This window comes from Chenopodium quinoa, unplaced genomic scaffold (genome assembly GCF_001683475.1).
Source record: "Chenopodium quinoa cultivar QQ74 unplaced genomic scaffold, ASM168347v1, whole genome shotgun sequence".
Lineage (NCBI taxonomy): Eukaryota > Viridiplantae > Streptophyta > Magnoliopsida > Caryophyllales > Amaranthaceae > Chenopodium > Chenopodium quinoa.
The window spans coordinates 570,511-583,398 of record NW_018742810.1 but is presented as its reverse complement, the minus strand read 5'-3'; the positions used below and the strand labels follow the sequence as shown (position 1 = coordinate 583,398).

Here is a 12,888-nt window from a genome sequence, read left to right as displayed (position 1 = left end):
TAATAAATATCCTATAACTTGGTTCTATTTCCATCATAAAAATTCGTTTTAAATTTATTTTAAAATAAGATCCATTTATAATATATTTTATTTTTATAAAAAAAATAATAGAAAATTAATAAAAATAAGTTTTAACAAAAAAAAATAATTTTAGTTTGTTAAAAATACTTTTAGTTTAGTAAAAAAAATAAAAATATAAAATTGAAGTTTAATAAAAAAAACTTTCAAGTTGAGAGTGAGGGATAGCTCAAGTTGTTAGAGCTTTCCTCTCGGTTTCAGGATATCCTGGGATCGATTCTCACCCCCGTCCATTGTGGCTCTCTTAAACACCAAAAAAAACTTTCAAGTTAATAACAACATAGATATCTAATACAAATAAAACTAAAAAAAGTATACTATTATATAAATATAAGCTATACGATATCGTATGTCTAATTATATAACATTATAAAAAGGGATTATATGACCGAATTAAAGTTCAAGCCAAAAACTTATCTTAAAATTTTATTAACAATCCAGGCATCGCCTGGGGCACAAAACTGGTATATATAAAAGGAAGTTTTTTTCCCTAGTTTTTAGAGAGCCACGTAGAATTATAATTTTCTAAAAAATATTAGAGCGCCATGCATGCAGGATTAGTATTTTTAGAGCGTTACGTATAGGATTATGCCACGTAGGATTAAAATTAGAGGTTTAAATTCATTATAAAAATAAAATATTATCTTTTAAAATTGAAAATTTTATCTAGAGAAAAGAAACAATTTATTTTATGTCGTATATATACAAAAAAATATTATACTTAAAAAATGAAATTCACGTTCAATTGATTTTTTGTAAAAAAAAAAAAAAAAAAAAAAAAGAAATATGAGAAGTGATTATAATAATAAAAAAAAATTGTAAAAAATACTAATAAAAAAATAGGAAATCACGTTCAATTATAAAAAATATCAGTAAATACAAAAAATAAGAAAAAAAACATTGAAGCTAAAAATATATCCTTTCTCTTTTTCCAGCTTAAAAAATGTTCATCATTTATCATTTATTCAGCTAAAAGATTAAGTTTTACGTTAATAAAATTTATCACATCTAATACTTTCTCTATTTCACAAATAATGCAACAAGGATGAAATTACGCATCCCATAGCACATTTTATATGCTAAATATCTATAATTATAAGAGTAAAAATGATCAAAAGTTAATATTGTGAAAGTATTTTACAAGATGAATCTAACAAGACCTCACATGACTATATTTTACTTAACGTATAAATCATAATATGTTGTCAAACAAATGTGATGAATATTGTAAAAGTCCAGTTGTTGTAATATTATTAGAACGGAGGAAGTAAACTTTATCACCACTTTAAATCCAGTATTTTTTCAATCCTATATAAGCTCATCTAATGTTCCACACAAATAAACGTAAAACTTTTGCAGGCAAAGAAACATATTGTTGAATTTGAACCCATGAAATTCTTGAATGTGATGAACAGTTATCATAATTATGAAGTCAATTATAACTCACAAGTGTTAATTTTGCAATTCAAGGGGGTGGGTTTAATTACGCAACTTATCAACTGGCACGATCAACAATTGATTTACAAAGGATGATGGAAGCTTGGAAGATTTAAAATTTGTTTGTATATGTGTGACCCTCAATTGTATAAGATTAAAAAAAATAGTAATATTATGGATTAATATTTTGTTATTTCGATTAAATATTAAATGTTAAATTTAACTATATGAATAAAACTCGTGCATCGCACGGGTTTAAATCTAGTTTATATTAATTTAGAAGCAAAATTTTAAATCAGTTTCGGATCCAAAATTTTTTTTTATTATGGATTTAGAGTCACAAAACATATTCGGAGTACTTCGTATGATAATGAAATCAAATATCATAATCCAAAAGATAGCTCTACTTATTTACGGAAGTAACCCTATTTCCCATTGAAGTAACCCTACATCGTCGAGGTAAATCTATTTACTCATCGCAGTAACCCATATTACTCAATTAATTACTTTATATGTGAACTGGTCACACCATGTGACTAGCTACATATAAGAATTGGTGATAATCTGGTTGTGCACATGTTAAAAAAGTTACAAAAATTATAATTGAACTTGACAAGTCTTCAATTTTAGAAGTGTTCTACATCATCAATTCAACATCTGGGAAAAAAAAATCTTTCTCAATGTGATTAAACTTTCATGGTTAGGTATTGGATCCACCATTGATTTAAATTTTCCATTATTCACACATTCTTCAGATAATTAAGTATATTCTCAATATTTTACCAACTAATTAAGATATATGAATGACATTATTCACTCATTGATTTTTGTTTTCATTATTTTTGTTTTCACTCATTGATTCACTCATTGATTCAATTGGATGATATTTAATGACATTTAATGTAGGTTTACTAATGAGGTGGACTCTCTATTAAAGTGAACTCTCTTTATTAATGTAAATTAGTGGGAATTTTATTGGTAATGTAAATTATTGGGAATATTTTTGGTAATATAAATTATTGAGAAAGTTTTTGGTAATGTAAATTATGTTAAAGTAGTAAATTGGATTATTATCACTGTTGATGATGAGGTGGCCTACTAGGCTCATATTTAATACTTCCGGGTATAATATTAGACAATAATGTCACGAGTTCAAATCCCATCCACCTCTCCTTTATAATTAAAATATGTTTAAAAAAACTCTCTTGTGAAGGCCATAATAGAAATCGAGGTATAAAAAAACAATATAATATCCCTTCTTTTTTAGGTCTTATGTTCTTTGATTAATTTGAATTTATCCTTTACAACAAATTAATAATTGACGATCAACAAAAACTTAATCCCTTGGATGCATATAAATACATTGTTAATTAGAGTGTGGAAAAATACAAAAAACTATTCCTCCTATTCTCTTCTCTCTTAATATTTCTTGCTTAAATTATTAGTCTCGGTCGCTTTTTACCTTGAGAGTGCAATTTCAAAACATCGTTGTACTGTGTTCAAGTCTTTGGACACACTCTCTGCTTTTTTATTGCATCATGTCAAACTATCAGAGCAATTTTGCTTATAAGGTATGATCTTTTATTTGCTTTATTCAAAGTTTTTTTTATATTGTCCCAAGTGTACCTCTTGAGGAACATAAAATACTTGGTATCTTTTATTATATTCCAGTATAATTTGAGAATGGTAGAAAGGTTTTTCAAATAGTTTGTAGTGGTGCATATGATTGTTAGAGTGTAAATACTAGTCAAATACTCTCCTTAAAGAACCATATATATTACTTGGTATATATCAAAAAATGATCATTAGTGAACCTCAACCCTCACGGTAGAGATAAATGATCCTTGCCCCAAGTACAATCCTGACCAAGTAGTATAGCCTTGCTTGGTTATTAATTTAGTGAGTACTTGTAAAAAGAGTCTTAGAGTTTGAAAGCTTCTAATGACATGAGATCAAATTCTCATTTATACTTGTCTAGCTAGACCCATCGATAGTAGTATAGCACATTAGCAAAGATTAACTGTAATTATGTTAATTCAATTGATTTTATTTGGTCTCTAGGTATGACTCACTTTGAATTTATTTATACTCTGTACTAGTCCTTAAATCAAAAAGATTTTAGATGAGATATCTTTATATCCGTATTAATGCGTATTAATGCGTTATAGAATCATGAGTTTGAATATATCTACTGGAAGTGGCAATAGAACAGAATAATAAGGAGAGGAATAACAAGAAAGAGAGTTTGTCATTCAACAAGCCATGTACAAATGTCTTACACGTCACTAAACTTTCTTTTACAACTTGGTCAATGATTTTAAATTTATGAAAATTAAATTAAATATTTTTCTTTTGTGAAATAGAATTCCCTTCGCTTTATTTTTATGGAAAAAGATATATACAACTCTAAGGGTTGCATATAAGAAGCTAAAAGTGAAAAGAAAAGACAATAAATAAACATTTATTACACCGATTTTTTATTTTAATTTTTTTGAAGGGTTATTACACCGATTTACTCGTAAATTATCGATAAATTCCCAACTAAATACTTAAAAAGAAAGTATATTAAATGCTTATAAGCATTACCCAATTATTGTACAAGTAGTTTTGGGCTTGCAATCATGTTTATTATTAATTTATTATTGCACTAGTTTTTACGTAGCATTTTTTGATTGTACTTACTAACTCAATTCAAGTAGTTTTGGGCTTACAATTATGTTGTAATTACTGAACTAGTTTTGTAAACAATTCACATTTTTTCTCCCCTTGATCAAATCACATTTATTAAGAGGATTTATAACCCGGTAATGGATGAAAAACATGGAGAGGATATTGATCTCTTACTGCGGCAACTGGATGTTCCTCATATCTCAATAGAGGACCGGGTAGGGCTAGACCGACCTTTCACAGGTATGGAGATTAAAAATGCGATGTTTAATATGCACGAGCATGAGGTATTCACACAGGATAGCAGTACTTTTACTGATAGCACGACTGCAATCAGGGATGGCCCGACCATCCCTCCAAGATTTAACTACGTGCATCTAGGTAGAGAAAGGGATTGTCTTGATAGCTTCATGGTGCAAGCTGATGGTTCATGGGATAAGACGACATCAAGGGCCGGGATTGGATGGGCGTTCATGAGGAATGGTCAAGAAAACACTACGGACGGCGTTCACGAGGCTTGGGCTTGCCTTGAGGCTGTGAAATGGGCCCGAACGAAAGGGCTGATAGGGATCTGACCTCCTCCTCCTCTTGGATTCCATTTCCCTCATTACCAACCTTCAAGATGACCTTGGTAAGTATGTCTCTATTACTTGGATGTTAAAGGAAATCAGGAAAGTGGACGCTTCGTTCCAAAGATGTGCAATTCTAAAAGTTCGAAGAGACCAGGTACGAAGGGCAAACGACATTGCTAGGAAATGTCGTCTTACCCTTTCTAATTATTTGTAGTTTCTGTTGTTTTTTTTGCCTTTGCTATTGTCAAAAAAAAAAAAAAAAAAAAAAGATCAAATCATATTATTTTTCACTGATAGTTTTTTTTAACTATTAAACGAGTTTCATCCTACTTCAATTCACATTATTATAAAATTTTAGGATCATTAAATGAGTTTTTCCCTCTTTTCATCACATGATTTTTCATATGATAATTTCCTAACCATTAAATGAGGTTTACCTGCTTTAATTTACATTATTATAAAGTTTAAGGACCATTAAATGAGTTTTCCCCTTTCTTGGTCACATGATTTTTCATATGATAGTTTTCTAACCATTAAACGAGTTTCATTCATGTTTCAATTCACATTATTTTTCAGTATTCGTCTTTAAATGGGTATCTCCACTCCACCCCCTTCCCCCTCTTCAAATTATATATATTATTATTCATTGATAGTTTTCGAACCATAAAATTAAACGAGCTTCACCCTTGCTTCAATTCACATTCATTTTCAATTTTGTAACTTCAATTCATATTATTTTCAGTGATAACTTGAAAAATTGCATGCTTTCCGCCCCTTTTCAATTCACGTTTTCTTCATTGATAGTTTGTAACTGTTGCACGATTTTTAACCCCTCAGCGTTCAACTTCCCTGTTTTCTTATGCTTATAAATGAATTTTTTTAGGGTATAAAATATACATAAAATTGTTCCTCTTCTATTCTCTATTCTCTTAAAAGTCCTCTACTAATTCGAGCATTTCGTAAGCTATGCACAATTAAGAAAACCATTATATTTAATCTTTGGAGGCAATATCTACTTTATGATTTAATCATGTCTAACTATCAAGACAATTTTGCTTATCAAGACAATTGATAGTAGTATATGATTATTTTGTTGCTCATTTAAAATAAGTATTTACATTGTCTTAACCATCCTCACATGTTTATTAGGATTTAGGAATATAACATACGAGGATTTTTTATTCCAATTGTGTAATTTAATTCTATCCAAAATTTTCAGTTCAAAGGTTGAACATTTATTTCGATATATATCATTAAATCAAAAAGAAATATACGTATAAAATCCTTCTTAATCCTTTTTATTCGTCATTCAAATATGCACACAACAAGAAATGGGTCTATTAATGACGACTAGAAACCGTTGGGAAAAGTAAACAACATTTCATTAAAATGGACCTCATATTTGTTGTAAGTTTGTAAACTAAACGAAAGTGTCATATTGACTATGAAAATAAGTTGACTAAACTAAAAGTTTACTACATTGCATGATTTGTTTTTTGTTTTTAATTGATGCTAATTAGGGCTTGCATGATCTATTACAATTTCTTTTAAAGTCTTTTTTTTTTATTATTATTTTATTTTTTTTACCCAAAATATACATGTTCCTATAAGTTAGTTGAAATCACATTATTGGAAACCGACTACTCCCTCCGTCCCTTAATGACAGGGAATACAAGATTCCCTTGTACATTACCAATGAAATGTTGCCAACTCAGCCAAGATAAGAGAAAAAGGAAAAGAAGGATGACCCATTTTAAAATAAGATTCTTTTTCAACCAATGGGGAGCTTGGTTTACAAGATTTTTTTTTACACTAAGTGTACCCTTAACATCTCTTTAATGATAATTTTTTTTGGCTAAATTTTAGTCCGAAAATGTTCACCCCATTTGCTTTTCCCAAAAACCATTAATATTAATTTTTTTACCAAAATTTCCTCCAATTCTCAACAATTTTTGTGTAAATTTAGCTTCCCCTAAATTTTGCATTTCCATATACTTTTATTACTTTCTCTCTCTACTTTTTTGCATACCCCATGTAAATTTACCTTTTCAATGTACTTTTACTACTTTTTAATTAATTTCCGTGAAATTTCACCAAAAGGAACTATTATTAAGGGATGGAGGGAGTAATTAAAAATTCTTGAAAGTGCTGCCTAAAACTTAAACAGAGGTTAATATTTACTCCCTTTGTTTCATATTAATCGCCACACTTTCCTTTTACATCCGTTTCATATTAATTGCAACACTTTTATATTTGGAAAGGACCCACCATTATTTTATAATTTCTCTCTCCCACTAACCCCACTTTCACAAATATTTTATTATTTCTCTTTTCTATTAACCCACTTACACTACTTTTTTTATTATTATTTCTCTCTCTTATTAACAATACTTTATACGGTGTATTATAAAAAATCCTCTTTTTGACCCCATCCCATAAATTTTCTTAAATTTTGTAAACAACCTACTATTGCAATTAATACGAAACGAATGGAGTAATAAGTAATGTACAAACATCTAAATTTTTGATGGCATGAACAAAGATTCTAATTAATGATCGATTTTCTAAGAATTTATTAAAATACTTATACTATTCCCGATGTTTTTAATGCATCACTTTCCAAAAATAACTATTACTCCGTATTTTAAATACAATACTTCAGTAAATGGAAATACTCTAAATAGTATACAATATACAAATACTTCATTTGTATTGGCCTCCAACTTTTATCCTACTCATCTTCTTTTGAATAATATTTATAGGACGAAACAAAGGAAGAATTTGACCCAGAGAATGTGATCAAGGAGTTTGAAGAAACAAGCAGGAATGCAGGAAAAGTACAGGAAGAAACGCTAAGGAAGATACTAGAAGATAACGCCTCGGCCGAGTACTTGCTAAACTTAGGCCTTAATGGAAGGACCGACGTAGAGAGTTTCAAGCAATGTGTTCCTCTTATAACTCACGAGGTTTTAGAACCTTTTATTCAAAGAATTATGAATGGAGATTCTTCTCCTATTATTACTGGCAAACCTTTCCCATCCTTTTCTTTGAGGTACGTTGATTTTTCATTTTTTCTTGTTATGTTATTTTGTTTAAGGTCGGGATCTTTTCTAACTAGTAACTCGAATGTCCAATTATAATCGAAAGGATATCATTGAATTATTTCTTAATTGATTTGTGGTTTGTATAATGTTTGGTTGGTTTATTTTCATATATAGCTCTGGAACGACTCAAGGGAAGCGCAAGTTTTTACCTTTCAATGATAAAGTCTTTGATACCACCATGCAAATGTGGTATACTTCTTTTGCATACCAAAACAGGTAAATATTTATGACCTTTGATTAAGTAAAAATTTGATAGAGTATAAAACATACTCCTGGACCTCAACTATCGGTTTAAGCTTTAGGTTGAGTTGATCCCTTAACAAAATTCTACAATAGTCATCCTTAAAATGACTACCACAAGTAATTGTTTATAACTACCTTGGAGTGTCAAGTACGCGACATGGTTAAAATCGGAGCGTTAGGACATACTTTCTCTGTTATTTTTTACTTGACCCATTTTGACTTTTACACTTTTCACCACCTCTCATTTGAACGTTTTTTTTGTGAATAATATATAAGGAAAAATATATTTATGTGAGATCTTTTTAAATTCGTCTCAACAAGTACTATCATCATATATAACTTTTATAATTTTTAGTTATGGAGAATTAAAGTTATTGGTTGTAATGTAGAGTGTGTACCATTAATCAATATATATAGGGTTTTACAAGACTCGTAATCCTAATACGATAAGGATACAAAATATATACAAATATTATCCTAATTTGCGACAAATATTCTCATAACTATAATATCTATCATTTTACATTGACAAACGTGATAAAAGAAATAGCATGGACAAACGTGATAAAAGAAATAAGTCGAGTAAAAAAGAGCGGAGGAAATAATTAATTACTATTAAGATATATTTAGGGAATATTTGGATAATATTAGGATTTATCTTTTATCTTGGTTTTCCTAGAGTTTAAGTTAGGAAAGGAAATTAAGCCAAAGTTTATTCACAATTCATAATTCTACAATTACTGACTCAATTGATGTTGCACATTTATGTATGTGTCGCTTGTAGAGAGTTTCCCTTAGCAAATGGAAAAACATTGGCATTTGTTTACAGTAGCAAACCGTTCATAACTGAAGGAGGCCTTATTGCTGGAACTGCAACCACACATGTTTTCCGTCACCCAAAATATAAAGAGTTAACCAAGTGTATACGATCCCAAAGTTGCAGCCCTGATGAAGTCATTTTCGGGTCTGATTTTCATGAATCATTATACTGCCATCTCCTGTGTGGCTTATTGCACTACGACGAGGTCCAAATAATTTCTTCTTCATTTGCTCATAGCATCGTTCAAGCATTTCAAACATTCCAACAAGTTTGGGAAGATCTTTGTTGTGATATCCGATTTGGAATCTTGAACGAGAGAGTCACTGACCCAAATACTCGTGCTGCTATGTCCATAATTCTGAAGCCTAATCCTGAGTTGGCTGACATGATCTACGACAGATGCTCGGGTTTAACCAATTGGTATGGTCTTATACCAGAGCTTTTCCCAAATGCTAAGTATGTTTTGGGGATAATGACAGGGTCTATGGAGCCTTATGTTAAACAATTAAGGCGGTATGCCGGGTGCTTGCCTCTGGTTTGTGCTGATTATGGGGCTTCGGAAGGCTGGATTGCAGCAAATGTCAACCCAAGATCACCTCCTGAAGAGGCCACCTTTGCTGTTCTTCCGAACATTGGATACTTCGAGTTCATTCCTTTGAACGAGACTAGGAATGAAGGAGTTGAACCAAAACCAATAGGACTTGCTGAGGTTAAACTTGGTGAAGAATATGAAATCATCCTCACCAATTTTGCAGGTACGATTATAGAAGTTCGGCTACATCAATTCATAATATACTGTATTATATATTTCTTGAATAATATACCATGCCATACTATAGTTGCAGGTTTATATCGTTACAGGCTAGGAGATGTTGTGAAGGTAATGGGGTTCCACAACTCGACTCCAGAGCTGAAATTCATATGTCGTCAGAACCTAATGCTGAGCATCAACATTGACAAGAACACTGAGAGTGATCTACAACTTGCTGTAGAAGAAGAAAGCAAGTTATTGGCTGCAGAAAAGATTGACCTGATTGATTTCACAAGCCATGTAGATGTAACCAAAGAAGTAGGCCACTATGTCATATTCTGGGAGTTAAGTGGTGAGGCTGATGAAAATGTGTTGAAGGAGTGTTGCAACTGCTTGGACAAATCTTTTGCTGATGCAGGGTATGTTACTTCGCGCAAGGTGGGATCGATTGGACCGCTCGAGCTTTGGATTCTAAGGAAGGGGACCTTCAATAAGGTGTTGCTGCATTGCTTGAGCATGGGAACTGCTGTTAACCAGTTTAAGCCACCAAGATTTGTTTCTGATAACAATAAGGCAATCTTGCAAATTGTGTGTGATAATGTTGCTAAAAGTTACTTTAGCACTGCATATTAGCAAATTAGAGTAATGTGCTTCAACATCCATATTAAGTTTATGTTTAATTTCTAGCTAGGGAACCTTAATGTTTTTCTCAATGACAGAACTAAAGCTTTATTATTTGTCTTTCATATGCTCTTTCTTTAGCCCCATTTTAACGTGTGATTTCAGTTGCAATTATTAAAATCTATTTGTCAAAAAAAAAATTATTAAAATCTAGCTTCTATTGATTTTCAAGTGTTTTTTCTCATGTGTAAATATCAATTAAAAATCAAAACAATTTAAGTTTGAGTGGAGAAGCCTTAGTTTACAAATGCATCAATATATAGTTAATGTTTTAATAATGGTAATCAATACTTTTCCTTCAAAAAATAAATAAATAAATAAATAAATCAATACTTTATAATACGTCTTTTGTTACTTTAATTATTGCAACAATTTGAAATTTGCATTATTCACGAATTCTATAGTATTAAGTAAGATCGACCAAGGACTTTTACGTTGCTAAATGAATCAAACCACTCTTGGATGCTATTATTTTTTGGGTGTTAAGAGATCCACAAGGGCGAGTGATGAGAATCGATCCCAGGATTACCTGGAACCGGGGGAAAGAGGAGGGGAAAGCTTAATCACTTGAGTTATCCCTCACTCTCTCTTGGATGCTAGTATAAGCCTTAGATGAGCATATGAAGTTGCTCCACATATGATTTAATCTACCTAAAGGAGATGCACTACATTTAATAATTTATATTAAGGTCCAAATAATTGAATATTTACTTCTTAATAAGATGTGATTTGTCATTTTCTTTCCAACCAATAATTGATACTCTCATTAAGTAGCATCTTTGCACATTGAACAAAGACATCATCACATGATGCATAAAAAAGACAACAATACCCTCTTGAATGAAACACTATACAATCATCTCAACATCAAGGGTGATATAGTAATATCATATCAAAAATAAACAAAATTTCCCTTTTATTTTTCTTTAATGAAATCATCCAAGATAAAGTTTTTTCCTACTTAGGAAAAACATTAGTCTATAAATTAAGAAAAAAATTTACGTGAGAATCTCTCTTACAAATGGGACATACAAGACAAAAACCATGTCTTGGTGTCCCCTAATTTTGATCTTTTTTCTTCATCATGATTCATGAATAAATGTACCTAAAAAAAAATCATCAGAATCTCAGAAAAAAATACATCCAAAAATTTATGGGCCAAAAAAATGTCAAAAATTAAGGTACATGTTGATAATAATGAGATGTTAGTAGAGAAAGAAAAGATGAAAATATGGGATTGTGGGAGTCCTTTGTATGACTCCTATGAACTAGCTTCAGTCACCCAACTGATCGAACGGCAACTGATGTTTCTCCCGTCGTCCCTCGGCGGCTCGAAAAGGCGGCTCAAGTTGCATCATGAGAATCATATTCATGCACCACCTTCTACTTCTAAGGGTGTGGTTAGTACAGTTGTATCACTGAGTTGTACTCCGAAAACAAAAGGAGAAAAAGGGGTGTTTGGTAGGTTAAGTGGATGCATAGGAAGAGTTGCTCTTTGTGGAGGGTTTTAAGAGGAGAAAGAATTATGAAGATCAAGTTCAACAAGTTTAAAATTCCTGGATTTAAGTGTTTTATGTAATGTTTCTTGGATTTGACTCTAATGAAAAATTTATGTTTTTTTTTTTTTTTTTTTTTTTTTTTTTATGTTTTATCATACATCTAAAATAAAAATAAAAAATTATTTTATCATATGGTTCAAGAGTAATATATTATATATATGTTCTGTTTTTATTTTTTCAATTACTCCGTACTAATTAGTTTATAGAGAGTAGAAAATATTGGTCATGAACCATGTTTTTTTTGGTCATATACTTAAATTCATCTTTTTTTTAGTAGACATGTTTTTTTAATTTTACATTTATACTACTGCCTAATTTCAACCATACAAAGTATGAAAGTAGTAATCATAATAGTTCTTCAAAGGAAATTGTATGATTAACATTAATAGTTTACCCACTTTCCTTTTTTGAACATTTATTTTTTTATCTAACCATTTATAACTTGCTGTTTTTAGACAAGAGATCCATTATTATATGTCACTTTCATCTTTTACTTTTACTCTTTTTTAAGAGGTACATACTTAGTAACGGTGAAAAAATTCATTAAAATTAAAAAAATAAAAATAAAAAAAAATTGAGAGAAAATATTAAATTTGAAAAAAGCTTAGTCGACTTGATAATCCGATCCAAAATTTGACTTGAAAATAGCAGTTTAGGATTGAGATATTAGAAAAAATTTCATTTTTTACTTTGTGACATGTTTTATGTAAGAGGCCTAATTAAGAAAGTAATCAAGACCTCGAGAGGCCCAATTAAAAAAACAATCAAGAAGGTGGTTACTACATGTTCATTTGAGTGTGGGCCTTTAGTCTATGTTTCAAATTTTCAATTCACATGTTAAATGATGAAGTATACTCCTTGGCGAGTTAGCGAGTTGGACATCCTACCTTAAACTTGGACTCTCCTTCCATCTAAACTCCATTATCATCAATTGCGACTAGAGGTGTCAATTCAGATAATCGGATAGGGTATAATG

At 30.6% G+C, this 12,888-nt stretch overlaps 1 protein-coding gene across 1 annotated transcript; it reads left to right on the top strand.

The window, feature by feature from the left end:
* Window positions 1-164: 164 nt before the first annotated feature.
* LOC110725039 (jasmonic acid-amido synthetase JAR1-like) lies at window positions 165-10,426 on the top strand (the record flags this gene model as incomplete). Its single annotated transcript, XM_021904516.1, has 5 exons — window positions 165-173; window positions 7,517-7,806; window positions 7,973-8,074; window positions 8,886-9,676; window positions 9,767-10,426. Coding segments are annotated over 5 exons (1,731 nt in total), but the record flags the coding sequence as incomplete, so codon positions are not given.
* Window positions 10,427-12,888: the final 2,462 nt, after the last annotated feature.